Source organism: Gopherus evgoodei, chromosome 3, assembly GCF_007399415.2.
Source record: "Gopherus evgoodei ecotype Sinaloan lineage chromosome 3, rGopEvg1_v1.p, whole genome shotgun sequence".
NCBI lineage: Eukaryota > Metazoa > Chordata > Testudines > Testudinidae > Gopherus > Gopherus evgoodei.
In genome coordinates this window covers 171,421,726-171,446,709 of record NC_044324.1, presented here as the reverse complement: position 1 = coordinate 171,446,709, position 24,984 = coordinate 171,421,726, and the positions used below count along the sequence as shown (strand labels likewise).

Sequence of the window (24,984 nt, the reverse complement as noted above, 5' to 3'; positions counted from 1 at the left end):
GCATGGCTCAGGAGTCTGGCAAGAAGGCAGGGTCCAATGTAGCAACTACCCAGTTGCACAGATAACTTCCTGAGTCTGCTTCTGGTTTAAGTAGCACAGCCAGACCAATAGGTGGGACCGGGCACTCATCCAATCAGCACTTCGATTGCCGATGCGTCTGGTTTGGCTAAGGTTCCATTAGCCACTGAGCCCACCAGTTACTAGCAAGCCACCAGATGGTAGCCAAAATACGAAGGTTGCTTGGGGACCCAAGGATCGTGGTTCAAGACTTGTGAATCCTTATAGGGGTCAGATGACTGGCACCAATGGATATTGATCACTAATAAAATTCCATAGCTCAACACAAGGAGTATTATATCTCATAAGTGTGAGGGACAACATTTTCCAAGAACAATAGTTACTTGTAAGTAATCTCTCTCTCTTTCCAATTGATCATATCCAATTCAATAACTAATCCACTAAGAAAAAGTGAAAGGGTTTTGTTAGATTTGTTTTGCTCTCATCAATCTGCCTGCAGCATATTATTCCGAAAATATAATACACCTCTGCCCCGATATAACGCAACCTGATATAACACGAATTCAGATATAACGCGTTAAAGCAGTGCTCGGGGGGGGGGGTGGCAGGACTGCGCACTCAAGCAGATCAAAGCAAGTTCGATATAATGTGGTTTCACCTATAACGCAGTAATATTTTTTGGCTCCCAAGAACAGCGTTATACCAGGGTAGAGGTGTAATGGTAATACACTTGCCTTGTTTCCCTCTTTTCTTTTTTAAAGATGGCAATAGAACCACCTCGGGGTCTGAAGGGAAAATTACTTCAGACATTTGGATACAGTGGCAGTGGAGATGTAACGGAAATTATCTTCAACAAGGTTGAATGTGGCTTATCCTGGAAGAAGCTGGTGTTCAGCCTGTGTTTCTTCAATGCTGTAGTCCATGAAAGAAAAAAATATGGCTCTTTGGCCTGGAATGTTCCATATGAATTTAACTCTTCCGATTTAGAAGTAAGTACTTTGCAAAAAAACCCACAAAGAAACAAATAGAAAGTTATCTGGCACTCTGATTCCCAGGTTGATGAATGCTTACACTAGAGATGGGTATGAACTAGAACACCTAGTCTGATCTCCCAAGTGCACAAATTCAGTGTCTCACACCCATACCTAGCTTATACTGTACTTTGATTCTAAGTTTGTCTCCCAGGAACTATTCAGTTTCTAGGAGACAAAATCCCAATAAGTTTAAAATAAAAAGTAAACACTCCAGGGTCAGGCCTGGGAAGAACTCAGTGATCATTAAGTATTTATAAATGTGTCTGAAAAAGAGAAGATTATGGAAAACCACCATGTATTATTTTTCCCTACAATGCAGGAAGGGTACCCCATATCCCTTCTAATACCACTAGTGCAGGAGATCATGAAAACTCTGTGGAGAAACAAAGACTCCATAATTCCTGAAACCAGCAGGTAATTGTTCTACTTTGATCAGTGCACATGTGGATCCCACTTATGGTGTGTTGGGCACCCCAGAACAATAGTTTGCAACATTTTCACTAGCAGTGTGTAGTGGGGTCACATTCACACTCCGCGCACCCTTCCCAAGGGTATAAAGAGCCTGAGACCCTAACTTCCACTCAGCACTTTGCAACCACCCTAGGCAGAGCAGATGGAACATCAATATCCCTTTTATAGTTCCTTGTTGCTTAGATAGGATGTTACTTTTTAGTAATTGGAACTTAGTATTCACTAGCGTTACAGTTACCCTAGTTGTTAAAAAGGTACATTTTAATTTTGTCTTTTATTCTCAGGCAGTAGGTTTTTAGTTAGATACAACAGTGCTGAGCTCTATTATGATAATTGAACCTACAAATTTACTCTAATTGTGGTCTCAGCTGCAAAAAGTATGTGAAAGTTCATAAGATGTCACAATAACAAATAACAAATGTTGATAGGAAACATTACAAAAGGGAGACTGAATTAGTCCAAACTAAAAGGAGGTTACTGAGCCTCATCACAAGCAGCTTGATATCTTCCACCTTCAGAGGCCTATATAGCCTTACCTGTTAATGAGGCTCTTTTAGATCCAGCAAAGATTGTTTGGCAAACACTAGCTTCCATTCCCCCTACGTAAAAGAGCAGACAAGAGGTATTATGTCTCAGCAAAGGACTCAGAGTTTTTATTTTCCCACCTCTCACTCAACTCCCTGACAGTAGATGTGGTGAAGGAAGGTGGTAGGCAGCCCCATGCTAAATCAATACCTCATGATAAAGATCACAGGTGCCTGGACCTATTAGGGAGAAAGTCTTACTCCTCGGCCTCTCTTCAGTTCAGAATTGCCAATTATCAGGCCTTGATGGCAAAATATAACCACATCAGCTATACTAAACTCGCCTCCTTTGTTGACCGCCTATTGGCAGAACACAGGGAGCAGTTTCAGGTGATTGTGGCGGAGGCCTAGCTATTGGCCAGAATAATGTTGCAAGCCTCCCTCGATGCTGCTTACACCGCCACTCGTTCAGTTGCCACAGCAATGGTAGTGAGAAGAGACTCCTGGCTCCAGCTCTCTGGTTTCCCATAGAAGGTTCAAACCATGGTCAAGGACCTTCCTTTCAATGATTCTTAATTGTTCACAGATTTGATGGATGAGCCTCTGTGAATATTGAAGGATTCCAGAGTGACTACATTCTCTTGGCATTTATACCCCCTTCATACAAGAGAAAAGTCCCAGACAGCACAGAGATCCCACCCAATCTAATTCCTCTCCCCTCAGAGGCCAAATGAACCACAGGCACCAAGTTTTCAAAATGCTGGGGGGTGCTTGATCTCAGACCCCACCCCCACTCAACCTTTCCCCTAAGGCCCCACCAAAGCTCTGCTTTCTTCCTGCTCCACCCTTGCCCTGCCTCTTCTCCCCGCTCAACCCCCACCCCCGTCTTCCTGCCCAGTTTCGCCCCCTCCCCCAAATGTGCCGCGTCCTCGTTCCTCCCCGTCTCTCCCAGCTTCCTGCCTGCACACCGCAAAACAGCTGATTGTGGTGGGAAGGAGGGTGGGGGAGGCGCTGATCTGACCGCAAGGCTTCCACTGGCGGGCGGAATGTGCTGGGGGAGAGACCTGATGGTGGGCTGCCAGTGGGTGCTCTGCACCCACCATTTTTTCCCAGTGGATGCTCTCGCCCCGGAACACCTATGGAATTGGCGCCTATTATATGAACAGCACCTAAGAAGGCAGAGGTTTCAGAGAAGGAAACTACCCACTTCTCAGTCTTCTGCTCATACCCATCCGCTTCCAATCAGCAATTTTGATGTGTCTGTTGAGAGTGTGAACTACAATCCTCATCCTCTCCTGCTGCACAAGTTCATCAGCCTTTCTTCCTTTGGCAAACACCTTCACTGCTTTAGGCGAGCCTGGGAGTTAATCACTATAGAAAAGTGGGTCTTGGAGATCGTTTCCACAGATTATTCAGTACACTTCACTTCACTTCCCACTTCTCTATCCCTCTTCGGGGACCTCTCTAATGAGAGAGCATGCTTCTCCAAGAAATAGACACTGTCTTATGTTTGAGTGCTCTAGAACCAGTTCCTATGCTGCACAGAGGGAAGCGGGTTTATTCAAGGTATTTCCTCGTACCAAAACAGAGTGGAGGGTTATCCTCCTCATCCTAAATATGAGACTACTCAGTACCTATGTGAAGGTACAGAAATTCAAAATAGTGATGCTTGCAGCGATAATTCCTTCACTAGAGCAAGGGGATTGGTTTTCAGCCCTCAACCTTCAAGACTGTTGGCTTAGTATGATGGGGTGGACTAGGCTCTGCGGCCCCCTGCTGGAGACCTTGTGGTCCTGCCACACCTGCCCCAGAAAAGGACAGTAGAGAGGTCCTCCAAACTGCCTAGAGAAGCTGTGAGGGAAACAGCTAATCAGGGCCCAGCAGGGTATTATAAGAAGAGCTGCAGGGCCAGTGCAAGTTCAGTTCCTGGATAGAGCTGGAGGGGCCTGGATTGTGTGTGGCTGGCTGAAGGAGCTGCAGGACCTCAGATGAGGTAGTTCTGCCAGAAGCTGGGGAGAGCGAAAAGGAGCCCTAAGCTGGTTGCAGGGATTCCATCAGGACAAGGCCCTGAAGTAAGGCTGAAGATGCCATAGGGAAGTGGCCCAGGGAATTAGAGCAGCAGCGCAACTTAGATAAAGGGACACAGTGACTACTGCTATCTACAGGGTCCCTGGACTGGGACCCAGAGTAGTGGGCGGACCTGGGTTCCCAAAACCCTCCCATTAGTCACTGAGAAAAGTGGCCTGGACTTTGAGGCACCCCAAAGGGGAACCTGAACTGCAGTGACCCAGCTGAAGAGCTGGGGCCAGAAAGGCCCTGAGAGGGCAAACACATTGCCTTCAGGGAAGGAGCCCTGAAGCACCGCTGTATTCCGGAGCAGGGACAAACTGAGAGAGGCATTACAGAGGGCACTGAAAGAGGCCCCTGTAGACAAACTGTATATGATTTGGCCAGTGGGCCACCGGAGACCCACCAAAGAGAGAAAGTGAGTGTACGGTCACATGCACTCTACCATGGGGTGCTCGTGAGAGGTGAGTCTGCCCCGTTACACTTAGAAATTACAAATTGAAGGCACAAAGATGGCTAGCAACAACGCATGTTTCATCACTATCCATCCATCCTACAAATGTTTCACAGCATATTACTGTGGATGCACTCAGCAGACACTTCTTCCAAGACCATAAATGGGAAATAGATCCCAGCATATTACATCACATATTCCACGAGTGGGGCACCCTTCAAATAGATCTGTTCACCACAGAAGTAAACAAGCGGATTGGGTTGCCAGTCCTTAAGAGATGCTTTTCAACTTCAGTGGTCATCAGCCTAATGTACGTGTTCCCTCTGACTCCTCTAATAGGCAAGACATTGCTCAAAACAAAGAACAGGGCCAAATCATTCTAATAACCTCCACCTGGCCCAGGGAAATGTGGTTTCCTTACACCCTACAGCTGGGTGTTGCCATCCGATCATTCTCCACAACACTCCCTGTGACCAGTCGGATCACAGAAATCACCTTGGGAACTGCCAACTGATGTGCCAAGACTACATCTACCCCTGCTTTCTTTGCCAGCTTGGGACTCCAGCACTCTGTCTTGTTGAGCCAGTCAGCTTCCACACAGACACAGAGGTTGGGCCACACCCATCTGCATTTCACTGAAACTGATGCACTCAACTCAGGGGCTTCTTAGTTAACAGAGACTTTCCCAGTGCCGTGTTCAGCCTTTCTGGGCAATTTGTAACTTGTGTAGTTCTAGATTTTTCTGATCTTCACTCTTACTTGTTTTGCTTCCTTTTCTGTCCCTATTGCTCTTACCCGAAATAAGCAAACAGAAAATAATAAACCAGTAACCACTTTGTCTGTTCTCCAGCCACCACACTTAAAACTCACTTAAAATCACTACCAGTATCTCAAAGCAATCAGCTGTGCACAAGTCCTGCTCGACTACGTCACTGTGATGGGTTGGATCACAGAAACCCCTTTGGGAACTGCCAACTGATGCGCCAAGACTACTTCTGCCCCCTGTTTTCCCTGCCAGCTTGGGACTCCAGCACCCTATCTTGTAGAGCCAGACACACCAGTCTGCTCCAACACTGACCCAGAGTCTGAACCACTTGCCCCAATGCTGCAGACTTAACTGAAAGCCACTTAAAAAGTGTTCCTGTCTATAACACTCAGATGCCCAACTCCCAATGGGGTCCAAACCCCAAATAAATCTGGTTTATCCTGTATAAAGTTTATACAGAGTAAATTCATAAATTGTTCGCCCTCTATAACACTGATAGAGAGATATGCACAGCTGTTTGCCCCCTGCCCCCAGGTATTAATACACACTCTGGGTTAATTAATAAGTAAAAAGTGATTTTATTAAATACAGAAAGAAGGATTTAAGTGGTTCCAAGTAGTAACAGACAGAACAAAGTGAATTACCAAGTAAAATAAAATAAAACATGGAAGTCTAAGTCTAAAAAAACTGAATATAGATAAAACCTTACCCTTAGAGGAATTCCAGTAAGCTTCCTTTTACAGACTAGTCTCCTTCTAGTCTGGGTCCAGCAATCATTCACACCCTCTGTAGTTACTGTCCTTTGTTCCAGATTCTTTCAGGTATCCTTTGGGGTGGAGAGGTTATCTCTTTAGCCAGCTGAAGACAAAATGGAGGGGTATCCCAGGGATTTAAGTAGACTCTCTCTTGTGGGTGGACACCCCTTCCTCTCTCCTATGCAAAGTCCAGCTCCAAGATGGAGTTTTGGAGTCACATGGGCAAGTCACATGTCCGTGCATGACTGAGTTTCTTACCAGCAAAGCCACATTCCTGGGAAAGTTCTGATGTGGATTGGCATCTTTGAATTCATTGTTGGCTTAAGTGGTTCTTGACTGGACACTTAATTTGCACATTCCTTTCTCAAGAAGCTGACCAAATGCTCTGCTAAGCTAGTTAAAATCAAGCAAGTACACAGCCAATATTCATAACTTTGAATACAAAAATGACACATGCATACAGATAGGATTAATATATTCAGTAGATCATAACCTTTACATAGATATGTTACATGGCATATGTAATGTAAAATATATTCCAGTTATGTCACACATACATTCATAAGCATATTTCCATAAAGCCTTATGGGGTGCACCATCACACTCCCCACCTTCTCTCCTAAAACAATGAGACGATTCTTCACCCCAATTTCAAGATTCTTCGTCTCGAAGCATGATTAAGCGAAAGCTCACTGGGGTAGAGATAACCAGGGTCACCCGGGGGGGGGCAAGTGGGGCAATTTGCCCCAGGCCCCGGGCTCCACAGGGGCCCCCAAGAGAACGGCTAAGTCTCCCGCCCTGGCCCCTTACCCCCGCCTCCGCCCCTCGCCTCGCCCGGAGCCTCAGCGAATCCAGGAGCTGCCCTCAATAGCGGCAGTGTGGCTCCGGCTGGGCACCTAAGCTCCACCCAGCTCAGAGCTGCGTGGTAAAGGGGCGGGGCTGCTAGCTCCGGGCCTAGTGGAGGGAACTCAGGCCCAGCTGGAGCTCGCAGCATTGCCCCCTTACCACGCGGCTCTGAGCAGGGCGGAGCTCAGGCCCCACCAGAGACACGCTGCAGCTGGTCAGTGACGCGCTGAGGCTCTGGCTGAGGGGGGAGCCGAGGGTAAGAGGCTGGGGCTGGGGGGGTTGGCTAAGGGGCAGGGAGTCCCAGGGACAGTCAGGGCACAGGGAGAGGGCAGAGGTTGCAGGGGCGGTCAGGGGACAGGGAATAGGGGGGTTGGATTGTGGGTGTTCCAGGGATCTGTCAGGACTCAGCCGGTGGGGGGGGTGGATAGGGGTCAGGGCAGTTAGGGAACAGGGAGCAGGGGTGGGGTCCCGGGGTGGTGGTTGAGGGTTGGGTCTCTGGGGGATGGTGAGGGGACAAGGAGCAGAATGTGTCCGGGATTCTGAGGGGGGCAGGCAATCAGAGGCAGGAAGTGGGTGGGGTTGGATAGGGGGCAGGGCCAGGCTGTTTGGGAGGCACAGCCTTCCCTACCCTAAAGCGGATTCAGCAGTTTGAGGCTTGCAGAAGAGCCAAGCTGTTAGCTTTTCCATTAGGGCTACCATCCCTTTCACTTCTCAAATGCCAAATTATAGTCTATATTTAATTTCAGTGCCATAGGGAGATTCATGTCAGGGGAGGGTAGCTTCATTTAAAATTAGCCACTGGGGGAGGGATCACATGAGAAGAGCAATATCCTGCCCAACCCTACCAAGGGAGACCCCTCCTCCCCTGCATTCCCTGAGGCTTCAGAGGGGTTAATTCAATGGTTCTCAAACTTTTGTACTGGTGACCCCTTTCACATAGCAAACCTCTGAGTGCGACCCCCCCCCACCAATCCCTTATAAATTGAAAACCCTTTTTTTTATATTTAACACTATTATAAATGCTGGAGGCAAAGCGGGGTTTGAGATGGAGGCTGACAGCTTGCGACCCCCAGTAATAACCTCATGACCCCCTGAGGGGTCCTGACTCCCAGTTTGAGAACCCCTGAGTTATTTTAATTTTAGCACTCTGTGTCCATTCACATGCATGTGCTATTTTGAGCATTTTAGGTTTCACAACTTAGGCTCAACCCAGATTCTGGAATAAGCTCAAATGCTCAGTTCGTGGAGTATGTACATAAGCTATACTAAAGACAAACCCACAGTAATCGTCTTCAGTTTGTGAGGGACCCTGTGGAGCCAGTTTCTAGGAAACAGCTAAATGCATGGAGGTTAAGTCCATTCATGGCTGTTAGCCAGGATGGGTAAGGAATGGTGTCCCTAGCCTTTGTTTGTCAGAGGGTGGAGATGGATAGCAGGAGAGAGATCACTTGATCATTACCTGTTAGGTTCACTCCCTCTGGGACACTTGGCATTGGTCATTATCGGTAGACAGGATACTGGGCTGGATGGACCTTTGGTTTGACCCAGTATGGCTGTTCTTATATTCTAACCTAAATGAACCCAAAGTTATGGAGACAGATATGAATCAAGGAAGCCAGCAGAGTATCAGAAACCTTGAAAAATCTCTGATCGGATGGGCTCACGCATTTGGTCACAAGCTGAGGTGGTTCAAAAGTTTCGGATTTTTTTTAAGCAGAATTTTTTTATTGTTTCTTTAAACAATCAAACACAGCAAGCAGCAAATATTTGGCCACACACTTCTGGACCCCCAAATCATGTTCAGGTTTTGGCAGACTTATTTCAGATTTTCAATTAAAAAAAACACAACAAATTTTGAATGAAAGCAGACATTGTCCATGATTTTTTTCTGCTTTTTAAAAACCCCTAGTTTTCAATCCAAAAAAAAGTTTTGATGGAAAATATTTGTCCAACCATTTTAATGAGCTTTAGTGCCTTTTAGCACTAGCTGATGCTGAGAACCAGTGATACTTTGTAAAGACGTTTTCTCAAAACTGGGTTTGTGCTCAGATGCGGAAGGTTTATTTTTCCCAGGGCTGCCTGTGGAGGGGAGCAAGTGGGGAAATTTGCTCTGGGGCCCGCAGCAGCCCCCATAAGAATATAGTATTGCAATTTTTTTTATGGAAGGGGCCCCTGAAATTGCTTTGCCCCAGGCGCCCTGGAGATAACTTGTTCAACCAATGTAAAAAGAGTGCTACTACACAATGGGAAACAATCTACTTGCTACATGTATTGTCGGAAATGGACACGTTTTGCCAATTGGTGTGGCCATAGACAGCATTCACCAATGACTGCATCGCTTCCAGATATACCAGATTACACCTTAGCCCTAAAAACGTCTGATTTACTGATGAGCTCAATAAGAGGCCGCCTAATAGCCATCAGAGCCTTTCACATCTTTAGTGTGGCTGGGAGGCTATTCCATCTTTAGCCTCCCAACCACAGGATGGTTCCTCAAAGAGCTTGGAAACCTCTACTAGTGGTCCAACATCCATCTCCAATAGGGACCTCAGTCTGGTCCTTAAATGCCTCCCAAGACTGCCCTTTGAACTTCTGGGCAGAGTGAGTAACTATTTCTTATCCCATCAATAAAAGGATTGTCATTATCTGATTCCTCTTTAGACTTCAGCAGGAGGCCTTCACTGAAGAATAGAGCAAGTCAGCAACAAGAAAACAACAACAGTAAAGGCAATGCAAACTAGCCTTATTATGAATGTAAAGATATAAAACCTAATTACTTTCCTTGGTATCCTCCAAGTTGGGCGAATATGTGTCATCCATAAGATCCTCAACTGTGGCATATTGACCCCCAAGATCACAGTATCTACAACATTCAGGATGAGTTCCCCACAATACATTGAGCATACATGTAAGTCACTTAATTCAAGTTCTTGAGTGTCATATTCTCCTGCTTGGATTGTGGAATCAGAAAATCAACAGAATTATAGTGATAAAGATTTCTCTACCTACTCAACTGGTGATGTCCCAACCAATCACTCTCCAGCTTGTTCCTCATTTCCTCTGTCAGGATGCTGACTAGGTCCATCACCCCAAACTCCAGCGTGGCTCTTTGATGGTTCCAAAGCTTGGAAATGACTTGTTCCGAGTATGTAAAGGTGATGATGTTACTTAGCAGGAAGCAAACCACTTCACATATATGTTCAAAGATGGAAGAGATTCTAACTCTGGTGACTTGAGATGCATTACTTCTACTTCTACTTCTACATCCTCTCCATTACTACTTGTGTGAGATTACATCCTAGAACTAAAGATGTCAGGATTATCTCTAAACTCCATAAAGGTGCATCTTGCAGTCATCACTGTCTTCCATCGTAAGATAGAAAGTTGTTCTGGTTTTGGTCATCCTTTCACAAGAAGGGTTCTCAAGGGAATGAGTAACCTCTTTCCGCAAATCAAATGGCCTACATCGGCATGGGATCTCAACCTTGTCCTCAGGTGCCTTACAAGGCCTCCCTTTGAACCCATGCCCATCAGCTCTCTTCATGAAAACCACATTCCTAGTGTCCATTACTTCTTCTCGGAGAGTGGCAGAGATAGGGGCTCTAATGGGGTACCCTCCCCTGTTTATAATCTTTTTCAAAGACAAGGTTACACTATGACCACATCCCAAGTTCCTACCAAAAATACTTTCAGACTTCCATATAAACCAGCTTATCCACTTCTGAGTTTTCTTTCCAAAACCACACTGGGACAAAAGGGAGGCGACATTACACACATGATGTCAGGAGAGCACTAGTCTTCTATTTGGATAGGACTAAGTCCTTCAGGAAAGCTCCCAGACTATTTCTCTCCATTGCAGATAGATCTAAGGGATCCTCAGTTGCTAAACAAAGACTCTCTAGATGGGTATCAGACTGCGTTACCTATTGCTATCGTTCTCACAACATTCAGATTCCTCCTAGATCTCTCTCCACTTCCATAGACTTCCTCAAAAATATTCTGGTCACAGAAATGTGCAGAGCAGTGACTTGGACATCTGCTCATACATTTACTGAACATTATGCATAATCAATGTCCAATGCCATATTTGGCTCCACTGTCTTATCCTCAATTCTAGACTCAATTCCTAAGCCCCACTCTTCCATTGGGGCACTGCTGCAGAATCACCTGCAGTGGAGCACCTATAGGGACACTACTTGAAGAAGATAAGGTTCTTCTTCGAGTGATTGCTCACATCCATTCCAGTTAGGTGTGCGCGCCGCGCGTGCACGTTCGTCGGAAACTTTTTACCCTAGCAACTCCAGTGGGCCGGCAGGTCGCCCCCTGGAGTGGCGCCGCCATGGCGCCCAATATATATCCCTGCCGGCCCGCCCGCTCCTCAGTTCCTTCTTACCGCCGTGTCGGTCGTTGGAACTGTGGAGCGCGGCATAGCTGTCCTCCACGTCCCTAGCTCTCCTAGTTTCTATCGCTTGTTTATCGCTTATCTCTAGTTCTATATAGTTGTTAATTAGTATTGTTAAGTAGATAGTTTAGTAAATAGCTGTTAAGTAGTTCCTTGCCGGGGGCTTAGCCCTTCCCGGCACCGGGCGCCAGGCTCATGCCTGTTTCGCCAGGCTTCAAGCAGTGTGCGGCCTGCAAGAAGCCCATGCCTACCAGCGATCCCCACGAAGCGTGCCTGAAGTGCCTCGGGGAATCGCACAGATCTGACAAGTGCCGCATCTGTAAGGCTTTTAAGCCGAGGACAAAAAAGGAGAGGGATCAGAGGCTCCGAACTCTCCTAATGGAGGCGGCACTTGACCCGTCGACTTCGCAGACCGTGGTTTCGGCACCGGCACCGGATCGCTCCGGCACCGAGAAGACTCCCCGGCACCGACCTTCTCCGGCACCGGAATCAGAGCCTAGGCCGTCGAAGTCTAATACTCCGGCCAGGCAGACCCGGCTTGAGCGCCCGGCCTCAACATCGGCCGCGGCACCGCCGGCACCGTCAGCACCGTTGACTCCGGGCCCGGCGGGTCCGTTGAGTCCGGTGCCGCCGAGCTCCCCCATGAGATCTGGGGTGAGATAGTGGTCCCATCCACTCCGGAGACCTTCGCCTCGGCTCGGGACCTTATTGCCCTGACTGAGCCCACTCGGCTGCCACCCCCGGTACCTCCGGTGCGGGTTGTGTCCAGAGGCAAGCCCATGCTGTCGGCGCCGCCCAGAGACAGTCGTTCGCCATCCAGGTCCGACGTCTTGGGCGCTCCAGATCCCGACGCCGCTCGCAGTCCCGGCACCGCTCCCCTCAGCGATACCGGTCGCACTCGCGGCAACGGTCGGCATCGAGACGGTCGCGGTCAGGCTCCAGTCGGCGTCACCGGCACCGCGACTCCAGGAGCAGGTCCCGACGCTACTCACCGCACCGGGTCGACCTCCCTGGCACCGAGCTGGTGGCAGGTCCCGGTCCCGGTCCCGGTCTCGCTCGACCTCCCGGCACCGAGCTGGTGGCAGGTCCCGGTCGACCTCCCGGCACCGAGCTGGTGGCAGGTCCCGGTCCCGGTCGATCTCCCGGCACCGAGCTGGTAGTAGGTCCCGGCACCGAAGCGGCGCCCGGTACCGGGCGCCGCCCGGCACCGTGACAGATCCCGGTCCCGGTCCCCGATCCCGGCACCGATATGACTCCCGGCACCGGTCCCCGGCACCGAGACGATCCTCCGTGCCGGCCCGCGCAGACCCGTACCATCCAGGGTCGGCCCCGCCGTGGCCCTCGAGGCAGCCGTCCGTATCCTCCCAGACGGACAGCGGCTATGCGCTGGGCACCGACCGGCAGGCGGCGCTGTTTGCTGATCCGCCGCTGCAGGACCAAGGCCCACAACAGTGGGGATTCTGGACACCCTGGGCGTACCATCAGGCCCAGGGCCCCCAGCAGCTCCCTGCTAGGCCGGCGACTGCGGAGCGTAGGGCCCCTGAAGCCTCTTTGTCTCGCCCCCCTCCCTCCCCGGAAGGGGACGAAGGGTCCAAACAGCAGGACTCCGCTGTGGCTCCGGAGACAGAGGCGAGGGCTGAGGAAGACCCTCAGTTGGACACTATTGTGCCTGGGGTCTCATCATCCTCCTCCCCGGATGAGGCGGTGGCGGGTACCTCCTCCAACAGTCCCCCCCCGCTGGATCTCAGGGCGCACCAGGACCTCCTCAGGCGATTGGCTCAAAACCTGAGTCTGCAAGCAGAGGAGGTCTCGGAGATAGAGGACCCAATTGTCAACATCCTCTCTTCCGATGCTCCCACCAGGGTCGCCCTGCCGTTCATACGGACCATCCAGGCCAATGCCAATACTATCTGGCAGTCCCGGCCTCCATCCCTCCGACAGCAAAAGGAGTCGAGAGGAAGTACATGGCCCCTTCTAAGGGGTACGAATATTTACATGTTCACCCGACTCCCGGTTCACTGGTAGTGCAATCGGTGAACGATAGGGAGCGTCACGGCCAGGAGGCTCCGGCCCCCAAATCCAGAGAAGCCAGGCGGATGGACCTCCTTGGCCGTAAGGTGTATTCGGCTGGGGCGCTGCAGCTCAGGGTCTCTAACCAGCAGGCCCTGCTGAGCAGATACGCCTTTAACTCCTGGGTGGCAGTGGACAAATTTAAGGAGCTGCTGCCACAGGATGCTCGCCAAGAGTTTACGGCCATCCTGGACGAAGGCAAGAAGGTCGCGCGCACGGCCTTACAAGCCTCCTTGGACGCTGCGGACTCGGCTGCCCGTACCCTCGCGTCAGGAGTTACGATGCGTCGCATCTCCTGGCTGCAGGTTTCCGGCCTTCCGCCAGAGCTCCAGCACACGATACAGGACCTTCCTTTCGAAGGCCAGGGCCTGTTTTCCGATAAGACAGACCCCAGACTTAAGAGTTTAAAGGACAACCGGGTCATTGCGCGGTCCCTCGGGATGCACACCCCCGTGACACAGCGTAGACCCTTTAGGCCGCAACAACAGCAGCACCGTCGGCCGTTTTCCCAGTTCCGCCAGCGGCAGGACCTTTACAGGCGCCGCGGCAGGAACGGGAGGCGCAGGCAGTCGGGGAACCAAGGGGGGCAGAACCAAGGCTCCTCAAAACCCCCGCCTGGTCCTAAGCCTTCATTTTGAAGGTGCGCTCGAGGGCGCAGTAACAGTTTCCCCTATGGATCCTCCCCCCCCGTTTTCCAACCGCCTTTCGTTTTTCCTCCCGGCGTGGTCCCAAATAACATCGGACCGCTGGGTCTTAAGCGTGGTGCAGACGGGATACCGCCTGCAGTTTGTTTCGTTTCCTCCTTCCCGCCCTCCTTCCTCGTCCCTCTTCAGGGACCCCTCTCACGAGCAATTCCTTCGGCAGGAGGTGCGGACGCTCCTCAGCAAAGGAGCTATAGAGGCGGTTCCCGAAAACGAGAAAGGCAAGGGGTTTTATTCCCGCTATTTTCTGATCCCCAAGGCCAAGGGGGGCCTCAGGCCTATCCTCGACCTGCGAGAGCTCAACAAATACCTCGTGAAGTTCCGCATGGTATCCCTGGGGACCATCATTCCATCCCTGGATCCGGGAGACTGGTACGCCGCCCTCGACATGCAGGACGCGTATTTCCACGTTGCCATTTGGCCACGCCACAGACGCTTCCTCCGCTTCGTTGTGGGGGCTCGTCATTATCAATTTGCGGTCCTCCCGTTTGGCCTGTCCACGGCCCCGAGGGTGTTTACAAAATGCATGGCAGTTGTCGTGGCGCATCTTCGGCGCAACCGTGTCCACGTGTTCCCTTATCTGGACGACTGGTTGATTCGGGGCACGTCGGAACAGCAGGTGTACAGCCATGTCCGCGTGATCACCGGCATGTTTGCGAGTCTGGGCCTCTTGATAAACACAGACAAGTCCACCCTGAGGCCCACTCAGAAGGTGGAATTTATCGGGGCCGTCCTGGACGCCACTGTGGGCAGGGCCTCGCTGCCTCGGCAGCGGTTCCAGACCATGGCGGCGATCGTTCAACGCTTGCGGTCAGCCCCGTTGACGTCAGTGAGGACATGTCTAACCCTGTTAGGCCACATGGCGGCGTGCACTTTTGTGACCGACTACGCTCGGCTCCGCATGAGGCCTCTCCAGCTGTGGCTTATCAGTCATTACAGGCCAAGGCAACCGCTAGACATGTTAATCACAGTCCCCCAGAAGGTCTTAGATTCCCTCGGCTGGTGGTTGGACCAGTCCGTATTGTGTGCGGGTCTTCCCTTTCACCCGTCTCAGCCCTCGGTATCCCTGACAACGGATGCCTCAGATCTAGGCTGGGGGGCCCACCTAGGGACCCTGCGGACGCAGGGCCTATGGTCCCAGGAGGAGGTGGGGCTACACATCAACATGAGGGAGTTGAGAGCGGTCCGCCTTGCTTGCCAAACGTTTTGTCATCAGCTTCAGGGTCGTTGTGTAGCCGTGTTCACGGACAACACGACGACATGTATTATATCAACAAGCAGGGCGGCACCAGGTCCTCCTCCTGTGCCTCGAGGCGATACGACTCTGGGACTTTTGCGTAGCCAACTCCATTCACCTCAGGGCTTCCTTCCTTCCCGGAGTGCGGAACACGCTGGCGGATCGATTGAGCAGATCCTTCCTGTCACACGAGTGGTCCCCTTCGCCCGGACGTCGCCTCTTCCATTTCCGGAGGTGGGGTTATCCCCGGGTGGACCTCTTTGCGTCCAAGGGGAACAGGAAGTGCCAAGCGTTCTGCTCCTTTCAGGCAGGAGCCGGGGTCGATAGCGGATGCCTTCCTCATCCAGTGGTTCGACCCACCTGTACTATGCGTTTCCTCCGTTCCCTCTGGTTCACAAGGTCCTCCTGAAGGTGCGCAGAGACAGGGCTCGTGTGATCATGGTGGCCCGGCATGGCCCAGGACAGCACTGGTACACCATGCTGCTAGACTTGGCCGTAACCGACCCAGTTCCCCTGCCCCTTCATCCGGACCTGATTACCAGGACCACGGGTCCTCTCTGTCACCCAGACCTGCAGTCGCTGCACCTAGTCGGCGTGGCTCCTGTGTGGCTAACTGGTTCCGAGCTGCGCTGCTCCACGCCTGTGAGAGAGGTGCTCTTGGGCAGCAGGAAACCGTCACAAGAGCCACATATTCGGCAAAATGGAAACGCTTTCTCCTGTTGGTGCGTAGAGAGAAATCTCCGCCCTATGGAAGTTTCGGTATCCGAAATCTTAGACTATGTTTGGTCCCTCAAAGGGCAAGGTCTGGCCTTATCGTCGTTGCGAGTCCATCTGGCAGCTATCTCCACCTTTCACCCGGGTGCGGACGGTCGCTCCGTTTTTTCTCACCCGACGGTGTCGAGATTTCTTAAAGGGCTGGAACGGTTATTCCCTAACGTCCCGTCACCCCTGCTCCAACCTGGGATCTTAACCTGGTGTTGTCCCGGCTCATGGGGCCCCCCTTTGAGCCGTTAGCTACTTGCTCCCTGCTTTACCTCTCTTGGAAGGCTGCCTTTCTAGTAGCCATCACCTCGGCTAGACGGGTGTCGGAACTCCGAGCCCTTGTGGTAGACCCCCCATATACGGTCTTCCACAAAGACAAGGTACAGCTTAGACCACACCCTGCCTTTCTACCCAAGGTGGTCTCAGCCTTCCACGTCAACCAAGAGATTTTCCTCCCGGTTTTTTTCCCAAAACCTCACTCCTCAGGCAGGGAGCAGCAGCTCCACTCGCTGGATGTCCGTAGAGCTCTCGCGTTCTACATAGAGAGGACCAAACCCTTCCGCAAATCCCCCCAGCTTTTCGTGGCGGTAGCGGACCGTATGAAAGGGCTTCCTATCTCCTCCCAGAGGTTATCCTCGTGGGTTACGTCCTGCATCAGGACCTGTTATGACTTGGCCCATGTCCCTACGGGCCGTGTGACTGCGCATTCTACCAGGGCGCAGGCGTCGTCGCTAGCTTTCCTCGCCCGTGTGCCCATCCAGGAAATCTGTCGGGCAGCGACCTGGTCATCGGTCCACACCTTTGCTTCCCACTACGCCCTGGTACAGCAGTCGAGAGAGGATGCGGCCTTCGGAACGGCAGTGTTCCGTGCCGCGACTTCTCACTCCGACCCCACCGCCTAGGTATGGCTTGGGAGTCACCTAACTGGAATGGATGTGAGCAATCACTCGAAGAGAAAAGACGGTTACTCACCTTTGTAACTGTTGTTCTTCGAGATGTGTTGCTCACATCCATTCCACACCCGCCCTCCTTCCCCACTGTCGGAGTAGCCGGCAAGAAGGAACTGAGGAGCGGGCGGGCCGGCAGGGATATATATTGGGCGCCATGGCGGCGCCACTCCAGGGGGCGACCTGCCGGCCCACTGGAGTTGCTAGGGTAAAAAGTTTCCGACGAACGTGCACGCGCGGCGCGCACACCTAACTGGAATGGATGTGAGCAACACATCTCGAAGAACAACAGTTACAAAGGTGAGTAACCGTCTTTTACTCACCTTGTGCAGTAACTGTGGTTTTTCAAGATGTGTATCCCTGTGGGCGCTCCACTACTGCCCTCCTCCTGTCTGCTTTGGAGTTCTTACCAATGAGCTCTGCAATAGAGAAGGAACTGAGGATGATTCGCCTGCAAAGCATTATATAGCCCTGATGCAGGGCATAAGAGGGGGAGAGAGCAGAATCAAATGGACACTGCTACCTAAAATCTCAGATCTGAGGCACAGAAAGTGTGAATACACCTACAGTGGCACACCAATAGGGACACACATCTTGAGGATCCGCAGTTACAAGATGAGTCAACTTTTATTTATTTTAATCTGTTTTTATAGTTAGTATACAGCTAGTAGGGTGCTCTTGAAGGATTCACATATAACATGAGGTTCTTCTTCGAGTGATTGCTCACATCCATTCCAGTTAGGTGTGCGCGCCATGCGTGCACGTTCGTCGGAAACTTTTTACCCTAGCAACTCCAGTGGGCCGGCAGGTCGCCCCCTGGAGTGGCGCCGCCATGGCGCCCAATATATATCCCTGCCGGCCGCCGCCTCCTCAGTTCCTTCTTACCGCCGTGTCGGTCGTTGGAACTGTGGAGCGCGGCATAGCTGTCCTCCACGTCCCTAGCTCTCCTAGTTATCTATCGTTATCTATCGTTATTCTCTAGTTCCATTATAGTTGTTAATTAGTTTGTTAAGTTGATAGTTAAGTTAATTAGTTGTAAAGTACTTCTTCGCCGGGGCTTAGCCCTTCCCGGCACCCGGCACCGGGCTCATGCCTGGTTCGCCGGGCTTCAAGCAGGTGCGGCCTGCAGAAGCCCATGCCTACCAGCGATCCCCACGAAGCGTGCCTGAAGTGCCTCGGGGAATCGCACAGATCTGACCGTGCCGCATCTGTAAGGCCTTTAAGCCGAGGACAAAGAAGGAGAGGGATCAAAGGCTCCGAACTCTCCTAATGGAGGCGGGCACTTGACCCGACGGCTTCACAGGCCGTGGTATCGGCACCGGCACCGGATCGCTCCGGCACCGAGAAGACTCCTCGGCACCGACCCTCTCCGGCACTGGAGCCAGAGCCAAGGCCGTCGAAGTCTAATACTCCGGCCAGGCAGACCCGGCTAGAGCGCCCGGCCTCGACATCGGCCGCGGCGCCGCCGGCACCGTCAGCACCGTTGACTCCGGGCCCGGCGGGTCCGTTGAGTCCGGTGCCGCGAGCTCCCCCATGAGATCTGGGGTTGAGATAGTGGTCCCATCCACACCGGAGACCTTCGCCTCGGCTCGGGACCTTATTGCCCTGACTGAGCCTACTCGGCTGCCACCCCCGGTACCTCCGGTGCGGGTCGTGTCCAGAGGCAAGCCCATGATGTCGGCACCGCCCAGAGACAGTCGTTCCCGATCCAGGTCCCGACGTCTTGGGCGCTCCAGATCCCGACGCCGCTCGCAGTCCCGGCACCGCTCCCCTCAGCGGTACCGGTCGCACTCGCGGCACCGGTCGGCATCGAGACGGTCGCGGTCAGGCTCCAGTCGACACCGGCACCGCGACTCCAGGAGCAGGTCCCGACGCTACTCGCCGCACCGGTCGACCTCCCGGCACCGAGCTGGTGGCAGGTCCCGGTCCCGGTCTCGCTCGACCTCCCCGGCACCGAGCTGGTGGCAGGTCCCGGTCGACCTCCCGGCACCGAGCTGGTAGCAGGTCCCGGCACCGAAGCGGCGCCCGGCACCGAAGCGGCGCCCGGCACCGATCAGGATCATGGCACCGTGACAGATCCCGGTCCCGATCCCGGCACCGATATGACTCCCGGCACCGGTCCCCGGCACCGAGACGATCCTCCGTGCCGGCCCGCGCAGACCCGTACCATCCAGGGTCGGCCCACCGTGGCCCTCGAGACAGCCGTCCGTATCCTCCCAGACGGACAGCGGCTATGCGCTGGGCACCGACCGGCAGGCGGCGCTGTTTGGTGATCCGCCGCTGCAGGACCAAGGCCCACAACAGTGGGGATTCTGGACACCCTGGGCGTACCATCAGGCCCAGGGCCCCCAGCAGCTCCCTGCTAGGCCGGCGAATGCGGAGCGTAGGGCCCCCGGAAGCCTCTTTGTCTCGCCCCCCTCCCTCCCCGGAAGGGGACGAAGGGTCAATCAGCAGGACTCCGCTGTGGCTCCGGAGACAGAGGCGAGGGCTGAGGAAGACCCTCAGTTGGACACTATCGTGCCTGGGGTCTCATCATCCTCCTCCCCGGATGAGGCGGTGGCGGGTACCTCCTCCAACAGTCCCCCCCCGCTGGATCTCAGGGCGCACCAGGACCTCCTCAGGCGATTGGCTCAAAACCTGAGTCTGCAGGCAGAGGAGGTCTCGGAGATAGAGGACCCAATTGTCACCATCCTCTCTTCTGATGCTCCCACCAGGGTCGCCCTGCCCTTCATACGGACCATCCAGGCCAATGCCAATACTATCTGGCAGTCCCCGGCCTCCATCCCTCCGACAGCGAAGGAGTCGAGAGAAAGTACATGGCCCCTTCTAGGGGCTATGAATATCTACATGTTCACCCGACTCCCGGTTCACTGGTAGTGCAATCGGTGAACGATAGGGAGCGTCACGGCCAGGAGGCTCCGGCCCCCAAGTCCAGAGAGGCCAGGCGGATGGACCTCCTTGGCCGTAAGGTGTATTCGGCTGGGGCGCTGCAGCTCAGGGTCTCCAACCAGCAGGCCCTGCTGAGCAGATATGCCTTTGATTCCTGGGTGGCAGTGGACAAATTTAAGGAGCTGCTGCCACAGGATGCTCGCCAAGAGTTTACGGCCATCTTGGACGAAGGCAAGAAGGTCGCGCGCACGGCCTTGCAAGCCTCCTTGGACGCTGCGGACTCGGCTGCCCGTACCCTTGCGTCAGGAGTTACGATGCGTCGCATCTCCTGGCTGCAGGTTTCCGGCCTTCCGCCGGAACTCCAGCATACTATACAGGACCTTCCTTTCGAAGGCCAGGGCCTGTTTTCTGACAAAACAGACTCCAGACTCAAGAGTCTGAAAGATAACCGAGTCGTTATGCGGTCCCTCGGGATGCACACTCCCGTGACGCAGCGTAGACCCTTCCGGCCACAACAACAACAACAACAACAACGCAGGCCGTTTTCCCAGTTCCGCCAGCGGCAGGACCTTTACAGGCGCCGCGGCAGGAACGGGAGGCGCAGGCAGTCGGGGAACCAAGGGGGGCAGAACCAAGGCTCCTCAAAACCCCCGCCTGGTCCTAAGCCTTCATTTTGAAGGTGCGCTCGAGGGCGCAGTAACAGTTTCCTCTATGGATCCTTCCCCCCCGTTTTCCAACCGCCTTTCGTTTTTCCTCCCGGCGTGGTCCCAAATAACATCGGACCGCTGGGTCTTAAGCGTGGTGCAGACGGGATACCGCCTGCAGTTTGTTTCGTTTCCTCCTTCCCGCCCTCCTTCCTCGTCCCTCTTCAGGGACCCCTCTCACGAGCAATTCCTTCGGCAGGAGGTGCAGACGCTCCTCAGCAAAGGAGCTATAGAGGCGGTTCCGAAAAGCGAGAAAGGCAAGGGGTTTTATTCCCGCTACTTTCTGATCCCCAAGGCCAAGGGGGGCCTCAGGCCTATCCTCGACCTGCGAGAGCTCAACAAATACCTCGTGAAGTTGAAGTTCCGCATGGTATCCCTGGGGACCATTATTCCATCCCTGGATCCGGGAGACTGGTACGCCGCCCTCGACATGCAGGACGCGTATTTCCACATTGCCATTTGGCCGCGCCACAGACGCTTCCTCCGCTTCATTGTGGGGGCTCGTCATTATCAATTTGCAGTCCTCCCGTTTGGCCTGTCCACGGCCCCGAGGGTGTTTACAAAATGCATGGCAGTTGTCGTGGCGCATCTTCGCCGCAACCGTGTCCACGTGTTCCCTTATCTGGACGATTGGTTGATTCGGGGCACGTCGGAACAGCAGGTGAACAGCCATGTCCGCGTGATCACCGGCATGTTTGCGAGTCTGGGCCTCTTGATAAACACAGACAAGTCCACCCTGAGGCCCACTCAGAAGGTGGAATTTATCGGGGCCGTCCTGGACGCCACTGTGGGCAGGGCCTCGCTGCCTCTGCAGCGGTTCCAGACCATGGCGGCGATCGTTCAACGCTTGCGGTCAGCCCCGTTGACGTCAGTGAGGACATGTCTAACCCTGTTAGGCCACATGGCGGCGTGCACCTTTGTGACCGACTACGCTCGGCTCCGCATGATGCCTCTCCAGCTGTGGCTTATCAGTCATTACAGGCCAAGGCAACCGTTAGACATGTTAATCACAATCCCCCAGAAGGTCTTAGATTCCCTCGGCTGGTGGTTGGACCAGCCCGTATTGTGTGCGGGTCTTCCCTTTCACCCGTCTCAGCCCTCGGTATCCCTGACAACGGATGCCTCAGATCTAGGCTGGGGGGCCCACCTAGGGACCCTGCGGACGCAGGGCCTGTGGTCCCAGGAGGAGGTGGGGCTACACATCAACATGAGGGAGTTGAGAGCGGTCCGCCTTGCTTGCCAAACGTTTTGTCATCAGCTTCAGGGTCGTTGTGTAGCCGTGTTCACGGACAACACGACGACCATGTATTATATCAACAAGCAGGGCGGCACCAGGTCCTCCTCCCTGTGCCTCGAGGCGATACGACTCTGGGACTTTTGCGTAGCCAACTCCATTCACCTCAGGGCTTCCTTCCTTCCCGGAGTACGGAACACGCTGGCGGATCGATTGAGCAGATCCTTCCTGTCACACGAGTGGTCCCTTCGCCCGGACGTCGCTCTCTCCATTTTCCGGAGGTGGGGTTATCCCCGGGTGGACCTCTTTGCGTCCAAGGGGAACAGGAAGTGCCAAGCGTTCTGCTCCTTTCAGGGCAGGGAGCCGGGGTCGATAGCGGATGCCTTCCTCATCCAGTGGTCGACCCACCTGTACTATGCGTTTCCTCCGTTCCCTCTGGTTCACAAGGTCCTCCTGAAGGTGCGCAGAGACAGGGCTCGTGTGATCATGGTGGCCCCGGCATGGCCCAGACAGCACTGGTACACCATGCTGCTGGACTTGGCCGTAGCCGACCCAGTTCCCCTGCCCCTTCATCCGGACCTGATTACCCAGGACCACGGGTCTCTCTGTCACCCAGACCTGCAGTTGCTGCACCTAGCGGCGTGGCTCCTGCGTGGCTAACTGGTTCCGAGCTGCGCTGCTCCACGCCTGTGAGAGAGGTACTCTTGAGCAGCAGGAAACCGTCCACAAGAGCCACATATTCGGCGAAATGGAAACGCTTCTCCTGTTGGTGCGTAGAGAGAAATCTCCGCCCTATGGAAGTTTCTGTAACCGAAATCTTAGACTATGTTTGGTCCCTCAAAGAGCATGGTCTGGCCTTATCGTCGTTGCGAGTCCATCTAGCAGCTATCTCCACCTTTCACCCGGGTGCGGACGGTCGCTCCGTTTTTTCTCACCCGACGGTGTCGAGATTCCTTAAAGGGCTGGAACGGTTATTCCCTAACGTCCGTCCCCCTGCTCCAACCTGGGATCTTAACCTGGTGTTGTCCCGGCTCATGGGGCCCCCCCTTTGAGCCGTTAGCTACTTGCTCCCTGCTTTACCTCTCTTGGAAGGCTGCCTTTCTAGTAGCTATCACCTCAGCTAGACGGGTGTCGGAACTCCGAGCCCTTGTGGTAGACCCCCCATATACGGTCTTCCACAAAGACAAGGTGCAGCTTAGACCACACCCTGCCTTTCTACCCAAGGTGGTCTCAGCCTTCCACGTCAACCAAGAGATTTTCCTCCCGGTTTTTTTCCCAAAACCTCACTCCTCAGGCAGGGAGCAGCAGCTCCACTCGCTGGATGTCCGTAGAGCTCTCGCGTTCTACATAGAGAGGACCAAACCCTTCCGCAAATCCCCCCAGCTTTTCGTGGCGGTAGCGGACCGTATGAAAGGGCTTCCTATCTCCTCCCAGAGGTTATCCTCGTGGGTTACGTCCTGTATCAGGACCTGTTATGACTTGGCCCATGTCCCTACGGGCCGTGTGACTGCGCATTCTACCAGGGCGCAGGCGTCGTCGCTGGCTTTCCTTGCCCGTGTGCCCATCCAGGAAATCTGTCGGGCAGCGACCTGGTCATCGGTCCACACCTTTGCTTCCCACTACGCCCTGGTACAGCAGTCGAGAGAGGATGCGGCCTTCGGAACTGCAGTGCTCCGTGCCGCGACTTCTCACTCCGACCCCACCGCCTAGGTATGGCTTGGGAGTCACCTAACTGGAATGGATGTGAGCAATCACTCGAAGAAGAAAAGACGGTTACTCACCTTTGTAACTGTTGTTCTTCGAGATGTGTTGCTCACATCCATTCCACACCCGCCCTCCTTCCCCACTGTCGGAGTAGCCGGCAAGAAGGAACTGAGGAGCGGGCGGGCCGGCAGGGATATATATTGGGCGCCATGGCGGCGCCACTCCAGGGGGCGACCTGCCGGCCCACTGGAGTTGCTAGGGTAAAAAGTTTCCGACGAACGTGCACGCGCGGCGCGCACACCTAACTGGAATGGATGTGAGCAACACATCTCGAAGAACAACAGTTACAAAGGTGAGTAACCGTCTTTTCTGATGATAAAGCTTTTGATACAGTCTCCCACAGTATTCTTGCCAGCAAGTTAAAGAAGCATGGGCTGGATGAATGGACTATAAGAAAGCTGGCTAGATCATCAGGCTCAATGGATAGTGATCAATGGCTCCATGTCTAGTTGATAGATGGTATCAAGCGGAGTGCCCAAAGGGTCAGTCCTGAGGCCATTTTTGTTCAATATCTTCATTAATGATCTGGAGGATGGCGTGGATTGCACCCTCAGCAAGTTTGCAGACGACACTAAACTGGGAAAAGTGGTAGATACACTGGAGGGTAGGGATAGGATACATCAGGACCTAGACAAATTAGAGGGTTAGGCCAAAAGAAATCTGGTGAGGTTCAACATGGAAAAATGCAGAGTCCTGCACTTAGGATGGAAGAATCCCATGCACTGCTACAGACTAGAAACTGAGTGGTTAGGCAGCAGTTCTGTAGAAAAGGACCTAGGGGTTACAGTGGACAAGAAATTGGATATGAGTCAACAGTGTGCCCTTGTTGCCAAGAAGGCATTTGGGGCTGTATAAGTAGGAGCATTGCCAGCAGATCGAGGGATGTGATCATTCCCCTGTATTCATCATTGGTGAAGCCTCATCTGGAATACTGTGTCCAGTTTTGGGCCCCACACTACAAGACGGATGTGGAAAAATTGGAAAGAGTCCAGCAGAGGACAACAAAAATTATTAGGGGGCTGGAGTACATGATTTATGAGGAGGGGCTGAGGGAACTGGGATTATTTAGTCTGCAGAAGAGAAGAATGAGGGGGGATTTGATAGCTACTTTCAGCTACCGGAAAAGGGGTTCCAAAGAGAATGAATCTAGACTGTTCTCAGTGGTAGCAAATGACAGAACAAGTAGTAGTGGTCTCAAGTTGCAGTGAGGGGAGGTGTAGATTGGATATTAGGAAAAACTTTTTCACTAGCAGGGTGGCGAAGCACTGGACTGGGTTAGCTAGGGAGGTGGTGGAATCTCCTTCCTTAGAGGTTTTTTCAGATTAGGTTTGACAAAGCC

General features: G+C 53.2%; 1 protein-coding gene across 1 annotated transcript in view; it reads left to right on the top strand.

The window, feature by feature from the left end:
• DNAH14 (dynein axonemal heavy chain 14) overlaps positions 1-24,984 on the top strand; it is a 496,436-nt gene that overhangs the window by 427,707 nt on the left and 43,745 nt on the right. The window contains 1 exon segment of the mRNA XM_030558364.1: positions 780-1,007. Within this exon segment, the coding sequence (XP_030414224.1) occupies positions 780-1,007 (228 nt within the window).